The sequence below is a fragment of the Scleropages formosus genome, chromosome 16, assembly GCF_900964775.1.
Source record: "Scleropages formosus chromosome 16, fSclFor1.1, whole genome shotgun sequence".
NCBI lineage: Eukaryota > Metazoa > Chordata > Actinopteri > Osteoglossiformes > Osteoglossidae > Scleropages > Scleropages formosus.
Window position 1 is genome coordinate 12823006 of NC_041821.1, and position 26401 is coordinate 12849406.

The following is a 26401-nucleotide window of genomic DNA, read 5'->3' on the forward strand; positions in this document are numbered from 1 at the left end:
ACATCTAGACATAATTCAAGTACAAATGTACAAAATCTTTAAAGTCATATTTTTTCTTTAATTATAATACATTTTTGATACAGTTCATAAATACAGTAACACATTCATTTTGTTAAGATTGCGATCTTTTGGCGGACAGAGTGGTTTAAAGTCTGGAGGGCTCCTCCTCCTCGTCGCTGTAGCCACTCTTAAAGCAGACCTGAGAACAGGGAAAAGTGTAATTACTGGCCCTCCGAGGGAGACTCCGGTCCACCTTCTGTGGATCGGAGCTACTGTACTTAGAGTTTGGACACGGCAGCTTTCCCCCATCTGACCTTACCCTAACACACTAGTGGCAGCTGGAAGCGTGGTGTAGTGAAGGGCATAGAGCTGTAAGGTTAAGGTTGCTGCGGGACCCCGAAATGAATTGGTGTATTAAAATAATCAGCTAGAAGGTAAACATGTAAATGAGTTTGGCTAAAAGCAGAGGCTGAGTAAAGTTTTACTACTACTACTATTACTACTGCTAATAATAATGTATTATATTTCATTAGTCCTGGAATTAGGGAAATAGAAGTTCTTGAAACTCTGGCTGCAAGTGTGATCTAATGGCACACATCAGCCACTGCTGGAATGCTTTTCAGGTGCACTGAGGGTTCCCGCCGTGAACGTGTCCCACATAGGGCAGAACTTGCCTCTCTCCTGAAGAGCCTGTAGAAGAAGCCTCTCTTTGGCGGGGGGTTCGGTCTGTTCACGTCCAAGTCAGGGCACAGGGCACCGTCCGTCTCATAAACGTTGATCTCTTTGAAGCACTCCATCTCGATCATCTGTCAAGAAAAGAGCCGTCCCAGAGGCCATATCATTAACCTCCAAAATCACACAGAGGTGTGGCTCCACCAGCAGCGGTCCTTCAGACCAGAAAACTCTTTACCGTTTCTCACGTCTTCAGAATAGGAACTAAAAAGGCTGCGATTCCACTAAAGACCCTGGGCTAATTAGCTACAAAAGCTAAATACAGCGGTTGATAGAAAACACATAGGGTGCAGAGATGCTGGGTTAGGGTTAGTGTGGTAAGATCAGTCAGTAAGAGGAATCTACGTCATTCATTTGTTCACTGTCACCGTTTGTCTGATTCGCAGTCATGGTGGCCTGGAGCCTACCCTGGTAACAAAAGCCACAAGGCAGGAGGGTATACCCTTGACAGCATGCCAGGCCATCACAGAAGACTAAATCACAAAGAAGAAAATAAAACTGAATATTAACTTATATTTTACTTGTCTCCAAGAGGAGCTTCAAGGATCTGCACAAAGCAGCGAGAGCAAATACACCCACTAAGCTAATGAACACAGTGAATCTATGTAAAATACAGCCATAACGGATCTCTGGCTTTTCCACAAACCTCCCGAAACTGTCCTTTATAGCCCCTCCTCTTAAGATGTCTTTTACACTAGATTGGGTTTTCAACTATTTCTCCTTATTATAAACTGCAATCACAGACAACGCCTGTGCCACTGTAACACAACGAACGTTGTCCAGCCAGTCGCAAGCCTGCTCTGCGTACTTTCTGCTCGCTCAGCTGCATGGCCCCCTGTGGGACATGAGACATTCCTCTGTGATTTAAAAAAAAAATAAAGAAAAAACACTATTACAAGAAGTAGCCTCAGATGCTAGGCTACTGTGAATATTCTAGTAAAATGCTTATTGTTATTTCCATCTGTACAGTGACAAAAATTAAGTGTGTTCGTGCGGGACGATATGAGGCTAAGTAAATACATAGTTGGTTGTAAGTAGGACTGAGCATAATAACTTCATCAGTGTTATCATACTGTTTGGATTTACAGGAAGTATCCCCCGCAACATTCAGGAATCCGGGACACACCGTATTTAAGTGGTTTATTTAACTGCGTTTCCCTGGAAGATGCAGTACCTCATTCTGCCAGGGGATGGAGACACTTCCTGTGACAAACTTGTGGTAGAAGTCGTCATCTGTGGGGTCCAGGTTCACTCCTTTGACAGTGGAGAACTGTTCGATGTCCAGGACATCCTTGCAGTAGACTGCCCGCGGCTGAAGGAGAGACAGAACGGCTGATTGGAAATGAAGGTTGGGGGCGTTGCCACGGTGACCACACCACAGACTGAGTGTAGCAGCGGGGCGTAGCGGACGGACACCACAAGAAGGTGCACCGAAAGACGACCGTTAAAAGAGTTCCAGAGTGAACCTGCACTGTTTTACTTTACGGGCTGCGTGTGTATATTATCATTCTCTCTTCGTGAGGGTGGAGAGCTCTTTTTAGAGCTGTATTTATTTTTATTTCATGCTTTCACGAAAGGGATTACAAGGACCATTCTGTGAGAGCCACTAAAGAGTTGGCAGGTCAGCGGGTGGTGAGAACGGGTGAGGAGGAGAGGAGGCGGACACTCACGTCAGGGATGAAGGGTGGGTCCAGCATGTTGGCCTCAAGTCTCTTGAAGTTGATGTTGCGAAAGATGGGGTGCTGCTTCACCTCGACCGCCCCCCGGCCCTGGCAGCCTAGCCTCTCTTTCGGGTCTTTAGCTAGCAGCTGCAAGACGGCATGCGAACCATGAACAGGGCCTGGGTATCCCTCGAAGTCAGAGCCACACCTCTAAGACCAACCCTAGCTGCCTGCATTCTTTACTGCGTCATTACTTTGCTTACCTACAGCATCACGTATTTTACGAAACCTTCGCAACAAAACACCGACTGCAACGTATCCGATGCATCTTCCAGTTGTTTGGATCATGTTTTAAAATCCAGCTTTCAAATGACCTTCAGCACACACTAATATTAACACAATCTATCCAACCATAAGTATTGTGAAAGAAGATGAACTTGTCTGTGAGCGTTTTGTCCTTAAAGTAAACTGTGAGCCACTACAAAGCAGTAAAGTGCAAATGAAAAGCCACAGTGTGTTAATAATGGCATCAATCAACAAGATTTTAGTGCATTTTTTGTTAAAAATGTGACCAGGCTCTGTTGCCCTTAAAGGGCAAAACTCAAAAAACCCAATAGGGATTACTTTTACAAAACACACCCATTCTTCACTCAATATTCGGACGAAAAAAACCCTGTGATGTAACCCGTTCCAGAATATATTTTATATTGGTACATGAATTGCTTGTTATACAACATTTAACAAATAACGTTTTCATTAAAAGGAAAGGTTTAAATAAAAATTGCTTATTTCTGAACGTCTCATTGTCCTCAGGCAATTTCTTCTAAACTGATATCTATCATGGGAGTGTTTGGCTTCTGCAAAACCGAGGTCAAAATGTTCCATTCCAGCTTTACCAACAGAGTGCTTAATCATTTCAAGTCATCTTAGGCAAAACGGCATCTCAAGAGACAGGGCTGATACTGTTTGTACTGTCTAATATTAGCAAAGAAGGTTGAAAGAGCATCATTCGCTCATCATGAGACCATTCAGCAGACCACGAAACACCTTAACCTGTATAGTAAGAGGTACTGATGCAGTGCAGTTTTGCTCACGGCAATCAAACACCATCCTGGAACCTGATCTCCCAAAAGGTCCTCCAGTAGCGTGTTTTTGAGTATTTTACCTTGGGATTCTACGGCAAAGACTCCACATATACTTTGGACTTTTTGCCAACTTGCACCATCAATCGTTTTGCCCTGTGCTTAATCAATAGGTGTTATTCTCACAGTAACAGGTTCAGATGGGGGGTAAAACTTTGGCTGCACATTGGTACAAGAGTGCTCAGAAGTTTGGCTTGGCAAAGGCATGCTGAGAAACCACTGGAGATCCAGGGGAATAGGAGGTCCAGGTCACCTCCAGTGGAAGAGGCTATAATACTCACCAGCCTACAAATGTCCTTGGCCTCCTCGGAGAACTTGTCTGAGTATTCCTCCTGGTCTTCACGTACACGGCGGTCCACCTCCTCGCGTTTGACACGCTCCTTGCGCCGGCGGAAGGGCGACTGGCCTTGGATCATCTCGAAGATGAGGCAGCCCAAGCCCCACCAGTCTGGGCTGAAGGTGTAGCTCTCATTCTGAATCACCTCCGGAGCTGCCAGGCAATGACAGAGACTCTCATTGGACCATGTGGGAGATGGGAAACCACTGCCTTGGTTGACAATCCAAACTCCACATCTTTCGAAGTAGTCAGTAACATGTACAAGTAGTCTTTGACTTATGACAAGATTCCGCTCCAACAACCTCGACACAAATTGACTTTTGGGGTGATTGAAAATCCATGTATACTGTATTATATGTTACATACAGGAATATATAAACAACTAACATGCATGAGTGCTAGTTTGAAGCGTTTTGCTTTCTTTTTGCTATCTCACACATCATTATTTTCACGCACTGTTATTTTAAAAGTTAGAATAATATTAATATAGAACAATAATGGGGGTGCGGTGGCACAGTGGGTCCTGCTCTCCGGTGGGTCTGGGGTTCGAGTCCCGCTTGGGGTGCCTTGCGACGGACTGGCGTCCTGTCCTGGGTGTGTCCCCTCCGGCCTTACGCCCTCAATTGCCGGGTTAGGCTCCGGTTCCCCGCGACGCCATTTGGGACAAGCGGTTCTGAAAATGTGTGTGTGTGTGTGTGTGTGTGTAGAATAATAATACATAGTGCAATATGATAAATATATTTTAATGCTGCACTTTTATTTTCACTTTTATTTCTAAATTGTTTATTGTCTTCTGCTTTTTCATTTGGGCACCATCAGAATAGTCACTTTTTGCTTGCTAGCCATTCTAAAATAGAGTAAATTGAAGGGGATCACAAAAGAAAAAGTTTGTAAACAAAACACAATCATCGCTAGACACCCAAACAATCGTCGGTTTACCAGTGTACCGGTACGAATTACCAGTATAGTACCTCGTAACTGAAAAGGTTGTCAGTTCATGTCCAAGACAATTCCTTTTGTTCCTTAAACAAAGGAACTTAACTGATTTAATCGGATACATATTTTTCTAAAGCAATTCAGGTTAACGGAAAAATTAAAGCCGCATTGTCGTCAACAACCTGCTGAACCATATCATTTAAAAAACAAACAAGCGCAAAACCAATAAAAAGAGCACTAATAAAGCAAAACATACGGTAGAAGGTGTTCTCAGAACACACCCTTCAGCTGCAATAACGCTTTTTGATAAAAGCTCTTTTGCATAGGATTTTCCCCATTTGCATTACTGTCGGCAGATAAACATCAAGTCAGGCCATGGGTTAACGCTTAATGCACTGAACACGAGTACATTAGGGGTGGCTCTACAGGAAATGTGGCAGTTCGCAAGAGCATAACAGATGAGAGGAGACCTGCGTGTCACGCAGGGTGTGATCACGCAGCGCCGAGCTGACGGCCATCCCAGGGGGTCTCTGTCGGGGACCTTGCCCTCATTACAGACCTGAACAATGAAGCCATTTCCAGGTCCACAGCAGGGAGACCATTTAGCGGCGAGCCTGGAAACGGACCAAATCTCCCGCGTTCCCAGCCTGCGCTGTCCCCTCACGTGAGCTACAGATGTGTGAACAAGTCTGCATTTTCACACAAAGAAACACATGTCGCTGGGTTCCTGAGGCCAACTCTTCTTGCCACGGAAGCCCCAACGATTCCGTTGTATCGAGTCGCCTTTCGTCGTCATCGCCTCCCGAAGATGAGCAAGCAAGGCTTCCGGTGATGTCATTTCTCTTTTTCGCTTTTGATGTCATTGTGGCGGAAATGCTGGGGGAGGCAGGTGTTGCAGGTGGGGGGCAGGAAAAGGAAACATGTGGCAACGGTCACTCACCCATGTAGCCCACGGTGCCCACCCTGCCTCGTATCGTCTCTCCTTCTGGGATTTGCACCGCTAACCCCAAGTCAGAGATTCGGATGTGACCTGGGGAGGGAGCGGAGGGAAGGATGGAAGGATCCTCATTTTACAACGCAGCGGTGAGCCTTCCTGCCCACTCTATATGATACACATTCACATAACCTTTTTTTCCACCGCTCAGCAGTCACGTTACCGCAATGCTTAAGCGGTTACAGCATGACCAGCTATGCCTTTTACATTTTCTGGATTTTAGTGCGATAATACTTAAAACATTACGTATTTTCAATATATTTATAACAATACGTTTTATATGAACTTTTACAAATATAAAAATATACTAAGCACATTGATTGTAGTAGAAAACAGAATTAAGCAGTTTTAGGGCTGGGTTCCATTATGATCCTCATTTTTGGAGCTCATACAAACAGTCACAGATTACAGACACAGTAAACTTACCACGGTCATCTAAAAGGATGTTTTCAGGTTTTAAGTCCCTGGAAGAAAGCAAAGACAGGCGTATAGTTTGCGGTAACAAGCAGTGATTTCTTTTGCTGTTTTTAAAATGAGATCATTTTCCTGGGGGGCGCTGTTGAGCAATACGGAGACGTTCGTCAGTGAGATGCCCTTGCAGAGGCGGGGCCTGTTAGCCTGGTACCTGTAGACAATTCTCTCCCGGTGCAGGTCCTCCAAGCCACAGCAGATTTCTGCTGCATAAAAAATAGCCCGCTGCTCATCAAAGCCCGAGTTTCCCATGTTGTAGATGTGGAACTTCAGATCTCCCCCATTCATTATGGTTAGGACTAGACACAGGGCATCCTTGGTTTCATAGGCATATGCTAAACTAACCTGTGATGGAAAAAGAGAACAGAGCACTTCGTTAGGATGGAATGCTGCGGTACAACACAGAAAAATTGTATATCCAACCTTTATACCACAGCCATAAGATCGGTGTTACTGATGCAAGGTTATTTGGAGCCGGTGCATTCAAGGGAAGGGACTGCGGAGGAGCGGTTTGAAATCACCACATTGGAGGGAAGGTCAGATCAGGTGGAGAGAATAATAAAATCCATATGGTAAAAAAGATTTTTTGCAAGACGCACACACATGCACGCACACACACACGCACACACACACACACACACACACACACACACACACAGCTCTCATGGATAATGGTTTCATGCGCTGATAAGACTGCAGCAGAAACTTGAAATGAGAGTCACCGTCTAATTATAACAGACAGTCCGTTACCACGAAAATGTTTTCCAGCTGCTTCTTATTTTTTGTCACATTTGGCTGTAATGCCCTCGCTCTGTGTCTGCCACCCTCCAGTGAACGTGCACATGTGTGGGATGACCTGGGCCCCTTTCCTGGAGGTGGTACAGGGTCACCCTGGCCTCATTACAGTCAAGGGCACTTCTTATAAACATGCGAGGGCCCTAGAGCAGAAAGCCAGCTCTTGGAGAGGCCTTGCTGTGCCCACAGGAGCAACTCTTCACAAAGCCTGACGGACAGGTCGCCGAACTCAATGAGTCGGGGCACGCAGGGAAACCCGGAGCGCAGGGCGAACACAGAGAGCAAGAGCTGCGCAGCTCTGATGACAGAGCCTTCTCTTTCAAACGTGTTCCAGAAAGACTGATGACAACCATTAGTGTAGATGAAGGTGGAAGAATTGTTCTCGCAGACACCGTGAGGAGCGAAGTGCCACGTGGGGATTCGCACAAATAATGTGGCGTAACAAAAAAAAAAAACAGGCAATTAAATTAAATGTGCTGCTGTATTTTTAATTATTATTTTTTTTTAATTTTTCACATATACATACAAATTGTAACTTGGTGTAACACTCTGCACTTTGTGGGGGTGGATACAGTGCCTCACAGTGTCTATATGGTACAACTGGACGTGGGTTTGATGCTCACTCAGTCCAAGCAGAGTTTACACATTTTCGCCTGGGCTTCCTTCCACAGCGCAAAGGCATGTGTTTCGGGTCAATTAATTACTCTAAACTGCCTTCGGTGTGTGTACACATATGTGTTACATGGTGTATAGATGTGCGAATGACAGTCTGGAGCTCAGAGCAGCGTATCTAACGGTGTAAGTCACCTTAGATGAAGGCGTCAGCTAAATCCCGCAACATAATCACCGCACGTTCTCTCGAAGAAAAGCATCTGCTAAACGAACAAATACGCGCTTTTGCCGGCATTGTTGGGTTTGAACGCACCCCTATCCAATACTTTCCCATGGAAGCACACAGAGCTCTGACAGAGAGGGTCGCCAGGATGCCCTCGGACCCACAATTCACCGCTACGCCACAGCAGTAGTGTGAGGTGGGGGAGGGAAAAGCAGTGGGCTTGCTGTAGAGCCCTTGACTGCTTCTTCTACTGCTGGTGTTTGGTCAGGGTTGCTAAGCAACAGAGCCTCTGCCAGAACGTGAAGCACCGCGTGAAGAACGGCCGCAGGCCGAGCAGCGGAGCCGCCGCACGGGGGTCTGCTTCGAGGGCACGCGAACAGTAACAACAGTCGGAGAATTTAAATTCGAGTCATTAGCATACGGGTCGCACGGTGCAGAGGATCAGCAGAGGGATTCGCAGCGCGAGGGAGAGGTGCGTTCCCGTGTGGGCGGCCGCTGAAAGGCCTGCGGGGAGACAGTGCGGCGGTGGCCGTCTCGCTGAAGACTGCGGTCCCGAGGCGTTCCGCTCATGTCCGGTGAGCTTCGCTGCAAGAACGACCATTTTTTTAACGTGCGGCACTTGCCCCGAACTGGCGGGCTGCAGGTGCACCGCGCGACCTCTTACCGGACGCCGCACATAAGCACAGAAGGAAAACACACGGCGGGAAACGAAAACAGGCCTTTGAGCGGCTGTAATTACAATGCTAACGCAAACATCCAGCCGAAGGAACGTTCCAAGAATGCTAAGTAAACACGGCGGCCAATTTTCTTGTCTCACACTTAAGAAAAATGAAGACCTCGAGCCAAGATAAGTTTTCTCTGGCCGAGCATCTGCGGGGCTTGAAAAGAGAGCCGACAAAAATCGAAATTTCACGCCACATTTGTCCGACTCGCGGAATGCCGAAGAACGCGGCTTTTGATGTTACGGACGCCTTGGATAAATCGCCGGGCTGACGCGCTTCACGAGCCAAACGCTCTCACATCCAGCCGAGCTGACGGACGGCCGGGTACCGGTCACCGGTTACCGCTGCCACGGCCCGGCGGGCCGTTTCCCTCTCCGCGCAGCCTCACGGGCATCGGCACCACCAACGCTGACCAACCCACGTGACTGGAGAAGGTCGGAATAAGGGAAGAAAAAAGAAGATAGTACTTACTACAAAATTACTGTTAACTTTTTCTAAAATGCGCTTTTCGTTTAATGCCATGGCTTCACCTTTTCTCTTCTTTACTCGTTTCTTTTCTAGCTTTTTACAGGCGTACATCTTACCGGTGGCGCGGACTTGGCAGGCGCAAACCTGTGGAGGGAAGGCAAAGGGGTCTTTAGCAGCCCATGCTGGCGGAAGGTGAAGTAGACTTTTTCCTTAAGCACACATGCACTATACAGTACATCTCCTGTACAATCTGTGGATATATCTTATGTCACTGGGATCGGATCGGAACCTTACCTCTCCAAATCCACCCTTTCCGAGTACTCTGTAATGTCTGAAGGTATTTTTGGTTACGGGCTGCCTAAAAAATGAATATGATGGAAGTATTATGGATTGCAGAGCGAAACCAATGGACGTGCAAAATGGATATGGATACTAATTAGTATATTTGGCTCCCGTTGAATGAGCAGTCACATGTACAGTTACTGAATGCCTGAGAAAGTTCTATCAATAACTGAAAATAACCCGATGAGGTTCATTTTCCCCAGGCAAGGCTGCCCATCGTACTAGCTGTTCCGCTTCACAAAGAGCCTTTCTCTTCGCCCAAAGTAAGTTTGTATTAAACAACTATGTACGGGACTTTTACACTGATTACTAGAAATAGTCTATTTACTGCAACTTACGAAACATTTCTGTGCTGAGTTCACGTTACAGAACATGTGACACATGTATAGTACAGGGTGAATGTGCTCGTGGTGGGGGGGGCCTCTTACCTCTCCAGCCACTTCCACTGCAGAAACCGAGAGAAATACATTGTCTCTTGGTAGGCAGAAAACGGCGCTCCACTAAGGTATTCACAAACAATCCTGCGGGTCGAAGGACAGAGACGAGTAGTTGATCATCGGCAAACTGGGAACAAACGAACAAACTCATGAGACGGGAGATCACCGAGTGTCGGAGGCCAACAATTTTTGGGAGAGCAAAGGAACGTGGAGCGTTTGAAAAATATTTAAGTTTTGGTACAGGCTGGTGGTCATTTTCACCAAGTTTCTGAAGGGATGAGGCGCTTTATACTTCAACCCCAACACACACTGGCTGAAGCCGCTCGTCCTGTAGAGGGTCGTGGCAAGACGGAGCCTAACCCGGCAACACAGGGCATAAGGCTGAATGGGGAGGGGACACACCCAGGACAGGATGCCAGTCCGTCACAAGGCACCCCAAGCAGGACTCGAACCCCAGACCCACCAGAGAGCAAGACCTAACCAAACCCGCTGTGTCACCACACCCCAATGGGTGTGGTGCAGTGGGTTTGACCAGTACCTTGCTATTTGGCAGATATGGGCTCGAGTCCTGCTAGGGGGCATGGCAGTTCTGTGTTTCTCCCTGAGTGTCCCTCCTCCAACATACAGAAGACGGTACTGACAGCCCCATTCCGTTCCTCCCTTGCCAGTGGTTATGGGTCAGGTTTGACTCGATAGCATCAACAACAAAAACCTTGCTTAAGGGTACCACAGCTGGGGGTGAGATTTGAGCCTGAAACCTTTAAATCCAAATGCGGCAGCTCCAACCACTCCACCGCCAACTGCCTTATACAGTTAAGAGTAGTATATCTAACACTGTCAGTCACCCTGGATAAAGGCATCAGCTAAATACAAGTTCATCTCTGTTTGTCACTTTGGAAAAAAGTATTGGATAAATGAATAAATGTACATAACTTCAAAGAAAGTTCTTCTAGTTTCAGAGCATAAAGAATACAAAACTCTTTGAATCCGTGCAAACGAACCCAGACCAATTGTGAAACGTCACCGGTTCTGGCTCCGTTGTGGTGGAATGACTTCCCCCTCTCATTCAGAACTGCTGATTCTCTGTCCACATTTAAAAATGGTCTTAAACCTCACTTTGTTCAGACTCACTTCGCCCCTGATCTCTCAAGTTCATATAAGGTGTAAATGTTCATGCACTATAACTTTAAGATCATCCCCGGATAAACCTTTACGCAGCTACTCCTGTAACGTAACGCAAATATCTATCTGTATCTCCAAAAAAAAATAAAAATTACTAGGATGGTGATCAGGAATCGTGGATATTCCGATAAAGTTTTATGCAGCTACTTCTGTGATGTACATTGGTTCATACATTGGAAAGTAACTAACTGTACTTAAGAATCACGTGTCCGCATCTACGTCTCTCTTTCTGCTAATGTAATGCATCGCTTTGGAGAAAAGCATGTGATCAGTGAACAGATGCAAATGTAAATGTGACCGATGGGAAGAAGGGCAGAACGAATACACTGTCAAATACACCCTTCCCCATACATATGCAAAAGGTTACACAGTACAGTGCAAAGTACTACCAAACATCTGGTCTCTGTTAAAAAGAGGCCATTCACCCATTCAAGCAAAAACATACAGTGGTGAATAAAATAATAAACAAACACAGGAAAAGGACGGTTTGAACCGGATTGCTCCCGGGGCCAGACAACGGCAAGGGAGCAGGCCACACAGGCAATTGTTCTGTGTCTCGGACCTAATAGAGAAGGAATTTACTGACCGACAACAGGTTCTGCACTGCATTGAGGCCCGAGGAGAAGCAGACGATGAAGGCAAACCCCAAAGCGAAGGACGATGACTCTGAGAGCCGCCTGCTCCTAATCGTATCGTCCCTCCTCCCCGTTCCTTTAATGTGAACGTCCCTTCTGCTCTTTACACAGAGATTTACATGAGGACATTGTGAGAAGTTGCAGGTTTTTATTTTCACTCAAGACTGCTATGAGAGCATCACAATTGTTTATCTGGGCTCTTCTTGGCAAGCACGAATATACACACATGCAGCAGATACCACACGTTTAGAAAGAAGCAACACGAGGAGTACTGTATGGAATAGTAAAGGATGTAACTGTGCAATCTAATAGCTACACATGTAAGACCCAGGACAGGATCCTCACCACTGTGCTTTCAATAAAGGTGTGACACTGTGCTTGTAAGTGCCCAGCTTTATCAACTGATGGGGGGTGTGAGGGGGAAGCACACCAACGCACTCAACACCAACACTTGTACCTTTCTGGCAACCGTGCTGTTACTTCGCCTCCTTAACAAATACACCTGAATCCAGCAGTCGAACACCTGTTCACTGTGACTCCCAATTTTCATATTTAAAACCCCGCTTCACAATGAGTAGGTGCAGAGACCACAGTTCTGCAGTTCAAGTCTATGTCACATGTTTGACCTTAGGATTGCCTGTCTCCCAGCCACGCCCTGGCCACGCCCTGGCCACATATCTTTTCAGAAAAGCGTACTGTTGAGTTCGGCAATTTTGAGTCTAAGCGTCATCCTGCAAGAACGGTCAAGGAAGCGTTGCAGCAAGTTCAGCGTAAGACTACAAGCTGTACGAGGTGCTGCAGATAAAGGTTCAACTGCAGAGAAACAGGCAGGCGGCAGGCTGTCTTCGTCCTAGGCATCAAGAGTGCGATCTGCCCTCCTCGCTCCGTAGACATCGCCTTATCCAGCCATGCCATGCAAAAAGAGGGGAGCAGCTGGCTGCAGGTGTAACTCACATATACTAAGACCCTTCAGGCTTGCACCCATAATCCCTCTAAGACAGGCGTGAGGGATTTCTGCTGCTCCGCCAGGTGGACACTATGCAGCAGAATAACAAGTGAGTGCTTCTAATTTAAAAAAAAAAAAAAAAAAAAAGACAAATCCAAACAAACATTTTTAGGCAGCTTGTCAAAACGAACAGGAAAAAGAAAGGACTAGGAGTCCGCTGATAGAGGATTCTTTGAAGACAAGAGTCCGGTATTTGCTGGGCCCGAAGAAGGGTGTTCCACAGTGAAACCTGGAGCAGATGACGACACTGGGAGCGGGTTGCTCCGGGCCTAGCCAAGAGGTCGCCGCTGTGACGGCGACGAGAGCGCAGAGTCGCGAACGCTGACATCGGAAGGGTGTGTCGCACCAATGGGACACGGGGGCCTCTGAGCGTACACAGGAAAGGTTAAACCGCTCCACCCTCCACTTCCCCCCGCACCCCCCACACCCGCCGCCGCCGCACTGAATACCACACATTTTAAACAGCCGACCGTGGACGGAGCTTGGCAGGTAGTTCACAAATGAATTTTCCAGAAGTGAGTGCCCATTTTTTGCGGGCAGAAAAAAAGGCACGTCTCTATACCATCTGGGCTGCGACCCCTGCTGGATCTTCCTGGCTGACCCTGAGTCCGGGGCAGCTGTACATTAGCTTGTTCGCGTGAACCCATCGCCAAGCTGCCCCAGAAACAGGAGCAAGATCCGCTCGAGCTGCTACGCGGCACCAGAACGGATGCAAGGAATCGGCATAAATACTTTCACAATATGGCTTTTGTTAGAATGGGAGGGACGTAAAACAGGAATAGTATGGTCCGGGAGACTAACGTGCTTCCATCCAATTTGGAAAGTTCTCCTCCTTCCCTAGGGCTTCATCTCTGGCCATCCTGCAGTGGAGAGCCCGGGCCCTTCAAGTATGAATGACGCAGAGTGTGTTCCGACCAACGGCCCAGGTATGCACGCTCTGTCATGTGCGTCCAGGACCGGCATGCTTTGCACACATGGCTCCTGTTAGCGGAGGCCCCCAGAGCCCGATGGCACGGGTCCATCCTGTCTTGCTCGGCATCTGAGTAGCGTTGTCCGTCCCCGACGGACCCAGACACACAAACACTTTCAAAAGAGGAGTAATGGCTTCGTTTTTACTCGAGAACCTACATGAACAGCAGTGATTCAGTTTTACCAACATCCATCGCAAGCAGGCTGAAAGCAGCATATTTTTCCAGGCTAGCTATGTATGTCACCTTGCTTACAAGCGTCAGCTAAATGAACGCGATGTAAATGTAAATAAAGGTGACGTCATAACTCTCGCCTCCTAGTCGGCCGAGCTGAAAGCACAGAGCTGTAAGCGCTATGTGTCAAAAGAGAGACTGTGCTGCTCTCTTTCTTCACCTTTCCTCACATAGCCCAGCAGCATATCGAATAATGTTAGAGCTGCCAAGCAGTCCATCTCATAATGGATTAATGGACGGATGTGGTGAAGAAATGATTTCGGATTGGAAAAATCTGATTCCGCTCAAATTAACCCACAAGTAGTGCAAGATGGCTATGAAACTTGAACTCTGGCTCCACTAAAATCAATAAAGAAAATACAACATTCCAACAGCATCCTTATATATAAATGACAGTTTGTGCATTAACGTTGCTCATAGTTCAGTGTCCTCAAAAAGACCAGTCCTGGAGATACATCAAGATCCCCATGAAAGCGCCACCCGTTCACAAATGTACGAGCCAAATTTTGGGAAGGACACATTAATGATGGTCAATAAAATGTATGGCTAACCTATAAAAATGCCCCCTCCCACAAAACACAAGCAACAGCCACAAGGAATGGCTGTCTTGAAAAGTCAAACTGAAAGCAGCTCCCAAGGGGGAAAACTCTGCCAGCACTATCTCTTTCCAAGTCCACTTTGCCATCTGCAATATGGCTTATGGTGTTTTTTAAACATTTCATGAATGCATGTATAATCAAGGCCTTCTGAGATGGATGTTTTCTGGGGAATCGCAGTGAGCATGCTCACAGGAACAGATGTGGGGGTGCAGCCTGAGGGTTTTTTTTTTCTGATGAGCTGGCAGAAGCAATGGGTTTCTCTGGTTGGGAAACGTCTGTGGTGCATGCCGGCACGTGCCCCCAAAGCCACAGCGTTTCCTACCCGACCCAGGGGCCCCTTTCGACCGCACACCCTTGCTACCTCATGGCGGCACGAAACGAGAGGTGGTCGCTCCAGAAAGAACCGGAAACACACCAGCTGGAGAGACATTCTGGGCAGTTAGCATGACTCAAACAACTCGTTAATAGTGGAGGACGAGGGAGGAGAATGAAAATGGGGCAAATGAGAGATGCATAAAGTACTCCCGACTGTGAAAGCGCTTCTGAACCAAATGGTCAGAAATTACCTTTAAGACCTATTTTTACTAATGTAGCTTCTGGTTAGATGACTGACTAGAGCCAGGACCAATTACAACCTCAGTTCAGTTTGTTCAGTCAGGTGTGAAAACTTCTTTGGGATGGGTTCAAGTCCAAGGTGAACGGTGTGGACTCAGGTACACTTCACTCGGGCTGGGGTTTGGTACGATGGTGTCCTGGCTGCTGTCAAAGTGATGATTCAGTGGTGCCTGAAGAGAGCCTGGATCCCTGAGAACCCCAGCAATCATCACTGACTTGAAGAACGCAGAAAAATCGTGCCATTTTACAAGCCTTGCTGAAAAAATATGCTGTTGAAATTTGTAAAGGTCTTGTCTATTTGCAGTGTATTTTTGCAAATAAAATGTGAATTTATTTGATTATTCTTTACACTTAGGCAAAAATGAATAAGTAACAGTTGAACCTAGATCGTTCAGTCACTTACTTCTTAGCATTTCAATAATTACGCACATAGTAGTTCTAATTACTTTAATTGAAGTAATTACTTTTGGATTATTCATTACAGCACAAGAAAATTAAGGAACGTACTGTATCTGCTGGTCTTTTCATGATCAGATAGTCCTCATATAACACACATTTGGTTTAACAATCAAATATAACAATGTGCCCTCAGCTAAAGCATTCAGTTGAACCATTTTTTTCAGTCGTGCACAGATTTCAATGATCTCCATTAAAAATAATAAAGAGCTCAGCTGGAAACTAGCTTGCACAGGGCTCTGGCCAAACATCATCACTTTCACATGTACTGCTGAAGAAGTTGTTTCTTATTTGTCAGTAGGAAAAACAATACGGAAGACTTTAACAGAGCCTTTTAATCAATACATACTAAAGCAGATTTTTCTTCTCTTCCATAACACTTTCTGAATCAGTTCCATAACATCAGGGCAACATTCTGTGACACAACCACACACACATTGTCTGAACCGCTCATCCCACACAGGGTCGTGGGGAGCTGGAGCCTAACCTGGCAAGACAAGGCAGAAGGCTAGAGGGGGAGGGGACCAGTCCGTCACAAGGCACCCCAAGCAGAGCTCAAACCCCAGACCCACTGGAGAGCAGGACCAGGTCCAACCCACTCCGCCACTGTGCCCCCTTTGTGACACAACCATGCTTTTTTAGATATATTGTTGGAACTCCTTACTCAAATTTTTACTTTTACAGACAACAGGCCTGAAAGCTTTCTCAGATGTACATTGTTCAACTTTAGGCAAGAAAATTAAACTAATTCTCAGAAGTATGTTAAGCTATTATATCCAATTATATGAAAAAATTAACAATGTGAGAAAATATGAATAAAATCTAGCCAAGGGGCTCAAACATTTTTGAAATATGAATGAGCCTCCCTCTTTCCCCTTGAAGCTCTGCTAATAGTTATCCATCATCATGATTTGCTATCACACTGCGTTATAAGCTGACTTGTTGCCCAGTTGAGTTGGCTGGCACTAACAGTAGCCTTCTCAAACTGCCAGGCATGAACCAAGAAGGGATCTGTTTGAATACTGGTGCGCATGAACGCTTGAGGCAGTGTGAAATGAATCGTACCACAATGGGATTCCCTTCTTCTAGGGTACAACAATGCGAATGCTGAGAGTGGAGGGTTCTGAAAGGAATGAATAGCCAAGCTTGCCAAAAGGGTACCAGGTACACAAAAGAGCTTTGCAGCTATGCTTCTGGCACTGACCTCAGACTAATGTGTTTGTTTCAGTGGTCCAGTTTACATAAACATCCCCAGTCCTGAAGCCAATGCTTCAGGGTCTAGAACTCCCCTGCGTAAAGACAATGGTGCCTGCTTGTGTTTGACAACATTTCCCATCACAGTAGGGGTATTTTAGGGTAAAGGGAACAATAATGAACTGCAGTGTACAAAGGCCGAACGCCACGGAACCAAAACAGAAAACTAACTCTTGAACCACTGATATAATGCTATAGTAAGGATTAATAACAGGACTAAATATTTCTGGATCGTTGCTGTTCATTAGTATAAGCACAACTATGAATTTTAGCCCAAGGTATCTTTGTGACCAGTTTAATTGGTTTGTCTATCTCAGTGATGGTGTGTAAGCGGTGAAGGAGATGTCAGGTGGGTATATAAAACAACTGGCTCCAGGAGAGGGGACGTCAGCTTGTGTTTCCATGACAACTGTGTGCAAGGGAGGAGTAAGCACATATACTGTGATGGTTCACTGCATGCACATGATGCAAAGGAGTAGGCTGTATTACTGTCAACACTGAGCACGGAGAAATGGCAGGCATTTGAACAGGTCAGAGCTTCAGGTCAGGGGCTGCTTGCAACAAGGGATGCTAACCCAGGAAGGATCCTTCAAATTCAAAGAACAAAAATGTGAAACCCACTAGGTTTCAGAATGCTGGCAAGATAACATACTGTGGTAGTTATAAGGGACATGTGGGCCTTGAGGAATAAGGACAAGTACAACATGAGCCCACGGTGTCTTCATGAGGCACTGACAGTAGAGGACTATGGCCTTATTAGCCTGGAGGAGACATGGTATTTCCTATAACATTAGGAACATTATGAAAATGTGTTAACTGTATTCAGACTGAAAATTAGGGAAACAGATAATTCACTAAAATAAAACAAAATTAACTAAATTTAAAGAAAAACAAAATAATACAAAGAGCAAAATTATGCCCCGGCCATCTGATACGAGACAGTCCAATGATATCCGACTGCTGAATGTTCACAGTAAATGTGACTCTTACTAATATTAAGAAATTAAATGGAAAAAATTAAAAGTAAGTAAAATAGAATGACAGAAATATAACAGAGCAATCTTATTAAAACAGTAATAACAGAAGTACTCCAGAATCCTCTTCCTCAACCTATAGACTCACATCTCCCATCCTCAAAAAAGAACAGCTGATACGGCTGGCCCGGAGGGGTAGCCTGCTTGCATATGCACTGGCATCTATTGACACCACTCAAGCCTGAACTCCATTCATGAGACCAGCCTTTCTGGGGTTTTGGGGTAGAGGCGGTCAAAGCACTGTTCCTTTTAACAGACATCGAAAGAGCTGTGGGCTGAATGGGTGTCATTGTTTGCCCCTGTTTCAGTGTGCTGGGGGTAGGAGGTGGGAGTGCCGTCAAGGGTGTCAGTCTAGGGTCTGACTGTGCCAGCTGGCTGCTTGAGGGGTGTGCAAGTCATGGACCTGCTCATGTCCTGGACACCTGCGCCACTGTCAGTTAAACACTGAGGACCCTTGTTCCTCCGCAGCCTGGGTGCGAACCCGCGCCAGGCCCTCAGACACACACCCCCGACTTTCTCCGACCAGTACGGACTGGCCCTCCTCTTCCAGCTACAGTCCAACCCCCGTTCCCTGCAGCCGTTTTACAGCTCAGTTCTGTAAGCATCTACATGCTTGGACTGATGGGACCAGACCTCTCAAATGGTTCTCTCATTCTCATGTAGGACATGGACTCAAAGGTGCCTGACTAGAAAGAAGTAGAAGATCCAGGGCCTTGTTCACAGTCAGTGGGTCGCGATCAAAGCCTGGGCAGTTGCCACAGCAGCAGGAAGAAATGAAAAAGATCACATTGAACAGGGACTGGAACACTGATACATGGAATGACAACACATGGCACCACTGCAGAGAAAGGGTGAGTAACGAGTGTGGAGGAGACTGTCGGCCCATCAAACTATATCTACCCAAAGCTCGTTGGTTATAAGTTTTCGGTAATATAAAGGGATTTAGACCTCCTAATATCCCCCACTCTAAAAACAGTGCAACCACTTGTCACGTGCACATCCGAACCGCAATCATCAGCACCTGATGACAATCAGAGCACTCAGCTTTGAAAGACCCTCCTCAGCCCCGTCGCACTTTCAGAATCTGCGTCTATGTCCCGTTCTTCTTCGTTCCTGGTTCCTGTTCTTCGTTCGCCTCACCCTCTGACTTCGTCTATGGATCTTCGCTTCCACTCTGACCGTCGAATCGACCGACTCTTTGCCCGTCCCCGACAACGAGAACGTGCCCGACCCCTCAGTTCCAACTAAACGATCCTGCACTTGGGTCCAGCCTTCCCCTCGGCCTCGGTTTCGTGCGACACCACTACTGGTGTCAGCTCTGAGATTGGGAGACCGGAGGAAAGCGTTGGACCCAAGTGCGGGTGTGTTTATTTCTGTGCCAAACACGGGAGCAGAAGAAATCATTGGTTGGGGACAGGCATGGGTATTCCGAGGTGCGGACGTCGTTTTCAGGGGCGAGGCAAGACTCAGTAAATGATGGAACATGCAGAGGTTGGGAGCCAGGAGAAACGAGGACAGGGAACAGGGTGTAGGGAACAAGACGCTGAATTCACAAGCCGAGCAGGTAGGCATAAGATTTCGCACCCGTTGCCGTGACGGCGCTGCCTTTATACCTGGCCGTGCTAATCGGCAACAGGTGCTGTCGCTGAGCTTGCAGGTGTGGGCGTGGCAACTGGTGACTACAACAATATTTAACATCCATGCAAGTAGAAATACAGTCTCCAGTAAAGGTGGTTACCATGGCCATAGCCTTGTGTGATGGAGCTGAATGGTGAGTATACTGTAGTTCCAGGAAAAGAGACCGTAACCTCTAATCAGCTGCAATCATGACAGTCTCAGATCACTGTGTCCTCACTGGCTCCTAGGGCCATTTAGATTCCTCAGTTCACCTGAAACTCAGATTTTGGACAGTAGGGTGAAACCAGAGCACCCAGAAGAAACAACATTCACAAGGAGAATGTGCCATTTCCATACAAAAGTGGATTCAAACTCATCCCAGGGGCTGTGACACACTATTGTTACTCAGTTAACGTTGCATGGTTAAAACAACTAGATCTCAAACACACCACATACATGTATGCACACCCTTGTTCATTCAAAAGACTTCTTCATACATTTTAATTCGAAGCTAATGGAAAAGAGTTTTAGAACATACCGATGGGGAGAAGAGTTTGAGCACAGCTACAATGCTGTAAAGAAATATTTGCCCCTTTCTGATTTTCTTTGTTTTTACAGCTTTTTTACATTAAATTTAATCAGATCTATTGGTCACGTTTAGTAGCATATAGGTTGAGTCTGGGAGAGAAGAAAATGACAGTATTGTTTTCTTTTCTCCATCCCTTGCTGTGGAAGGCAATGAAATGTGCCCCAATCAATCAATCACAATCAATAACTGGTGGCACTACCTGTAGCTGCTATGACTGCAAGTCAACACCCTCTGTAGCTGTTGACCAGGCTCTCACATCACCATAGTGCGACTGTGGCCCATTTGTGTCATAATTCTGCAGACATCTGTTTGAAATTGGAAGAAGCACTTGATGAGACAGGGGCTTTACCTTGTGCACTCCTTGAAGAGCTCCTTGCACGGACTCCTCTCAAGCTTCTCTCGGCATTCCCCCACGACCTCCTGAGGTATTTCTGGTAAATGGGCCGCTGACTTAATAGGAAGAAGGATACAAAGAGAGAAAAGGCTTGGTGGAAGAATGGTAGGAAACAGAAGGGCTAATTAAAGTCCAAGCTGTTGTGAGACTTGGTGCTTTACAAGGGCCAGTAACTCAGGTCAACTCAGTCCAGCAGGTTCAAGGACCTTTCTTACAGAGTGACATTTGTAGCCATAAAAGCGAACCAAATCATCACCATCGCCAGATAATTGCCTTTCACACTCAGACTGATTTAAGTGGGGAGGACAGGACAGTGAGCCACAACATAGACAGGACAGGAGTGGCCATGCAAGTCCACTGAAGTGACGAGAGGTGAGGTGCCAGGGAGCGTCACAGAACAGAAGGGAGAGATTGTTGTTCATATTTACCCCGTTATTAAAGTACGTGTCTAAAACATTCAAGCCGCAGTCTCTCCGCTTCTCGTCTGGCGCCAGCTCATATGCGGCCTGTGAATGAGAAAGACCTGATGTTACAATGTACCTAAAAATACTCACCACATCCCCGCTACCAAGGCCTCCTTCCATGTTACCCTGGTGAGAGTCCATCCTTGAGGAGAAGGTGCCACATGTCACTGCGCATACAACGCTACACTGCGCTAACTCCTTTACATCCATTCATTTATTCATTGACTTTACACTTTTCTCCAAAGTGACTTACAATGAGTTTCCCCATTTATAGAGCTGGGTAATTTGTACTGAACCAAGTTAGGCTTAGTGTGTCCTTCAAGGAAATTACAGCGGGAGGTGAGATTCAAACCCAGGACTTCTGATTGTAAAGCGTAGAGTAAAAAAAACGGGTTGTCAACACAAAGAGACACGTTTTTGGCACAGAGGTCTTGCTGCAGTCATGAAAGGGGAGGATGTCAGATGGGGGCGCTATTCCAGGAGCAGTGGACACTGAACGAAACAGGCGGTGCTAACAAAACCAGGGATCATGGGTGAAGGGCAGGACAAAGCACAGGGAAGAGCGAGAGGAAGCGAAGGCCACCCCAGTCAAAGGACTGGCAAAACTTGAACACATGAGAGGTGGGAGGGTACCAGTACCGAGTGAGACGAGGGCGGGATGGGAGGCATCTCCTCTGAGCTCCGGTGGCAGCAGCCAACCAGAAACCGCCAACAAACATCCCGAATCGAGTCCATGGCACCATCAGAAACAACAAAGCAGCGCAGCAACTTCCCAAACAAAGCACGGGGCAGAACGCGAGAAGGGAACTCAACTGGGCAGGGCCAGGAAACATGTGATTGGGCAGGGTCCGATCCCCGCGGGCTGCCGCTGATGTCTGTTCCTCCACCCACACTGTCACCAGGAAGCACAGTGGAGGCAGTTCAAAGGGGACAACATTAAGAGGCCCAAACTGCTCACATTTTCTTCTCTAACCCATGCTTAAATTCACTAGGGACACCCAGCACTGATGCATTAATTCACTGATCTGACACTTTTCTCCAAAGCACCTTACAGTGTTAAGCTCCTTACAGTGATTTACCCATTTTTTCAGCTGGAGAACTTTTACTGTATCAATTCAGGGTAAATCCCTGGATCAAGGGCTTATGAGCCCTGTTCCTACGGGTGCAAAAGAGCAGCTCTAATCACTTTGCCACCAGTGTTTAACTGCCTCCCATAAAACCTGTGTATTCTGCTAAGGAGTAACCTTCCTACTTAAAGGTACAACGGCAGGAACAAGGAGTGGGATGCAGATGGACAACCTTCAGGTTGCAAGGTCCTGTCATTAATTACTGTACAACCTGATGCCTTGCTATTGTCCATTCATAAGAATTCTTAGAAACATTTTTGTTCGAAGACATTTGATATCTTTATCGCCGTTTGTAATTTTTAGAGGCCGACAGAGCGTGTAAGTAAACTCGTCACCGAGTCGAAAGCCAGCCTTCCTCAGAACACATCTGCAGTCTTGTGCAATTCTCTGTACTTGGAATGTTGTTTCAGCGCTGATGTCAATGAACGGTGGGGCGTCTGCACACGAGCAGCAGGGCTGAACGGCGAGGGGCCATATTAATTTCCACACCCCACCCCCCGCCCGGCCGCAGTCCCATACCCCCAGGGCCTCCGTGCAGGAAATGACACGTTGGGGCCAAAGGAAAAGCTCTTACCACAGCGTCTAGGAACTCTATGCATCGCTTCAGCTCTGGCCGCGTGTCACAGAACTGCCGGAAGAGCAGCCGTCCGATGGGCTGCTTCTCGCACAGGCTGGAGTAGTCCCTTTCTGACGGAAACAGACAAGATACAGAACCAGATACTCAGCTTTTGAGCGAGACACGATTCAAGTTTTTATTACATTTTATTCTTTCCTACTGGTGATCATTACGAGAAACGCAATATTAATTAACCATTTTGAAACAGGCAACAGTTCAGTAAATTTTCACACTGGGTAAAAAGCATTAGTCCTGTAGGCAGTCAGAAGAGTTCCCGAATGAAGACAATGGTCAGTGGAACAATACAGTACTAGCCAATACAAAAATTTGGTGACAGTACGGGCAGTCTGGAACGAGAGTCAAAAGTAAGTGCTACATATATAAACAGGCAGAAAACAAGGGTATTTTATCCAACGCATTTGAGAGTCCACTCTGTCCATTTTGCATCTAAACATCCATAGTACATTTATTCATTTAGCAGATGCTTTTCTCCAAAGCATCATTAAAAGATTATTATAACTAATATTAGGCTGGCACCTTTACCCAAGGTCACACACAGTGTTAGACACTCTCCAGTGAACCCCTTGCAATCGTTTAACCTCCTGTATACTGGAGCAATGCAAAACACACACACAAAAACATAGACTATGGACAATCACGAGTGACAGGTACACCCGAAACACGTCACTGGACTGCTGCAAGAAACCTGGACCCTACGTCGAAACGTGCAGCATAGGCGATAGGTGGCACCCACACTACCTTGTGTACCTCAGCTGCTAAAGTGACTTAAACCTCTTACTTTAAAACGCAACTGCCTCCTTGCACTTCATACTTCATAAAACACTGTGTTGAAAGAAAATCATGGTGGACCAGAACCGGACAGAACACACACTGTGTAACATCAACCCAGCGTACTGGTTTTCAGAGGGTCCCCACATAATGAATTATGTCCTCCTAAAATGCACTGGGACATAAAACAACAACAGTGTGGCACCCAACTGTGAGCTGTTCAAGAACAACATGGGGAAATGACCTAGCAAATAATGGTAAAAGCATAACGACGAAAGGCTGAAACCAAGCAAGCAGGGCTGAATCAATTCACTATGAGTTTGTTCTCACACTGACCCAGCACTGAGTTACTATCAAAAGAGACATTTTTTTAAATAATGCACTTGTGATACTAGATTCACCCATGATTACACTTGTCTGGGTCCCCCATTTAGCTTCAGTGGAAATTTAAACAGAGTGTGTTACATTAATGGGGAAATGTAATGGCATTAGGCAAGCAAGATGGAGCAGGTCATTAGTGTACCGTAAGCTTGGTTGATGGGAAACAAGGAGACACTGTAACAAGAGCCAGATGACACAGAGCAGCATTCAAGTTTTGTTTCATCAAATGCCAAACTAACTTTATTAGGGGGACGACACAGAAATTTCTAAATAAAGTGCCGTTGACCGCCAGCTCCATGGCAACCGTGGGATGGCCTCCACTGGTCTTTCGGTGTCGCTGGCCTGTGGTAAGAACAGTTAAGGTTGACATGCCCAGGGTCACAACAGTGGCCATCGAAATATCCATTCAGTGGTTCACCCAAAAAAATTTTTGTACTTTTTTTTCACATCATCAGCGAAACCTTCATTATTCAAAAGAACACATAGTGTATATATATCAGCCTATAAGTATGGGTATTAAAATACATTGAACATGACGCATCTAATAAGCTCCTTCAAGTATACCAGCCTGCAGAAAAACATGCAGAGAAACCAATTTATATATTCCATATTACCTACTGATGGCACAGTGCAAACAGCAGTCAGTGTCAGGTGCAGAAAGAACCACCAAGAACCTACTGTAGGTGCCACTTTCATTTATAGCTAGACACCCACAAGAAGAAACACCACACCTAAAAAACAATTATATGTATAATAATTTTTAAGCAGGGGGTGTGGTGGTGCAGCGTGTTTGGATAGGTTCTGCTTTCTGGCAGGTCTGGGGTTCGAGTCCTGCTTGGGGTGCCTTGTGACAGACTGGTATCCTGTCCTGGGTGTGTCCCCTTCTCCTCCAGCCTTGCGCCCTGTGCTGCCGGGTTAGGCTCCGGTTTGCCGCAACCCCACTTGAGACGAGCGGTTATAGACGTTGTGTGTGTGTGTTAGTGATAGTTTATATCTTAGAGATTTAAAATAACACTTACTATGATTTTTATGTTATTATGATTCACAATGGTTTTTACATGTGCGGCCCTCGAACCATTCCACAATAATGATCGTGGCCCTTGGTCAAAAAAAGTTGGACACCCCAGTGTAAAGCCTAAAGTGCTTGTCTGCCCAGAGCACCAAAAGCCCAAAGTACACGGGCAAAAAAATGGTTACAAGTCCTCAAAGTGGCCTTCAAAATTTCCAAAAGGCCAGAAATGGTTGCACCCATTGTTTAGTTATGTAAGCTATTATAGCGTCTCACATTCACTTAAAAAACAAAGAAAAATGTCATATTTAGATGAGCGCTCACACACACTACCTGAAACCACTTGTCCCATGTTGGGGTCACAGCAAACCGGAGCCTAACCCGGCAACACAGGGCACAAGGCCAGAGGGGGAGGGGACACACCTAGGATGGGACACCAGTCCATCACAAGGCACCCCAAAGCAGGGCTTGAACCCCAGACCCACCACAGAGCAGGCACAGGCCAAACCCACCGCACCACTGCACCCCACAGTAGAGTAAGCAGAATGACACCTCCCATTTTTGAAACGTGTCACTTTACCCCATCTATAGCGTTCCTTAAAGTAATTACATGGTACCTGGTCTCATCTGAATTCTTAAGGTACTTTAGCTTGCAAAACAAGTGGCATACTGGTTAACAGATTAAAAATAGATCAGTAACTTTGAGTCCTGTTAGGGCCCCAGCTATGATACCCTTGAGAAACTCTCCTTCTTAGACTGAACTAATCCTGTGTTGAAAGGTATTTTTACATTGGTTCACTTCCGCAGTATAAACAGATCATAACTGTAAATCTGCAGCTTTGAAAAAAGTGCTCTGTTAAGCAAGAAAACTCAATTACTAAGAGTACTAGAGAGGTTATGATCTTATGTTAGTGGTGTATGTTCAAAAGCCCTTGAAGGCTTGAGAACTAGATAGATACTCCTCAGACGCTGTCTAAATCATACTAATATGTTTCTGGGAGTATCCATCGCTCACAGGAAAAATGCACCAGGAGGAAAACTCTGGAGAAGAAATACCAGAAAAGCTTCTGAGGCCATGTGGAACAGCAACTGAAAAAGCTAAAATTCTAAAGGAAAAAAACAAAACTGTGTTATGTGCTGGAAAATCCAGTATTTGCAAGTGTTATTGTTATGGCCTTGGTCCAAAGACCTGTTATTTTTTTGTTTGTGGGCACGTGTCCCTCTCTATTCACAAGCAGAACTGGGAAGACTAATTGACATCCAACAGTTATTGGCCAGCAGAAATGGAAGAAGGCTGAAAAATCACGGCCACCTGACCAGAGAGGGATTCGTGGTCTTGCTATCAATGTGCTGTAATTGAACTCTATATTTGGGGATGAGAACTTGTACGTATGTGCAGAGGAAGTGTAACGGCTTTGTAAATACTGGTAAAAGCCTCAACTGTGTTTTCTGTGAGAAAAATATACGTAAATAGTTCATTGTAAGTAAGTATAAACAAGCAACTACCAGAAAGGGGTGAGTGCTATTTTCTTTTGCACTGTTTTTTCTCCTGTTTTTCTT

The 26401-nt window shown here is 46.0% G+C and overlaps 1 protein-coding gene across 1 annotated transcript in view; it reads right to left on the reverse strand.

Moving 5' to 3' along the window:
• Positions 1-122: 122 nt before the first annotated feature.
• LOC108925730 (G protein-coupled receptor kinase 4) overlaps positions 123-26401 on the reverse strand; it is a 54212-nt gene continuing 27933 nt past the window's right edge. The window contains exons 3-16 of the mRNA XM_018737925.2: positions 22621-22733; positions 20884-20961; positions 20411-20511; positions 9864-9956; positions 9388-9451; positions 9097-9237; positions 6428-6618; positions 6229-6266; positions 5749-5838; positions 3817-4025; positions 2403-2540; positions 1907-2044; positions 675-806; positions 123-199 (exon numbers count right to left, since the gene is read on the reverse strand). Coding sequence (XP_018593441.1) covers positions 146-199; positions 675-806; positions 1907-2044; positions 2403-2540; positions 3817-4025; positions 5749-5838; positions 6229-6266; positions 6428-6618; positions 9097-9237; positions 9388-9451; positions 9864-9956; positions 20411-20511; positions 20884-20961; positions 22621-22733 — 1580 coding nt within the window. The 3' untranslated portion in view covers positions 123-145. The remainder of the gene's footprint in view (positions 200-674; positions 807-1906; positions 2045-2402; positions 2541-3816; positions 4026-5748; positions 5839-6228; positions 6267-6427; positions 6619-9096; positions 9238-9387; positions 9452-9863; positions 9957-20410; positions 20512-20883; positions 20962-22620; positions 22734-26401) is intronic.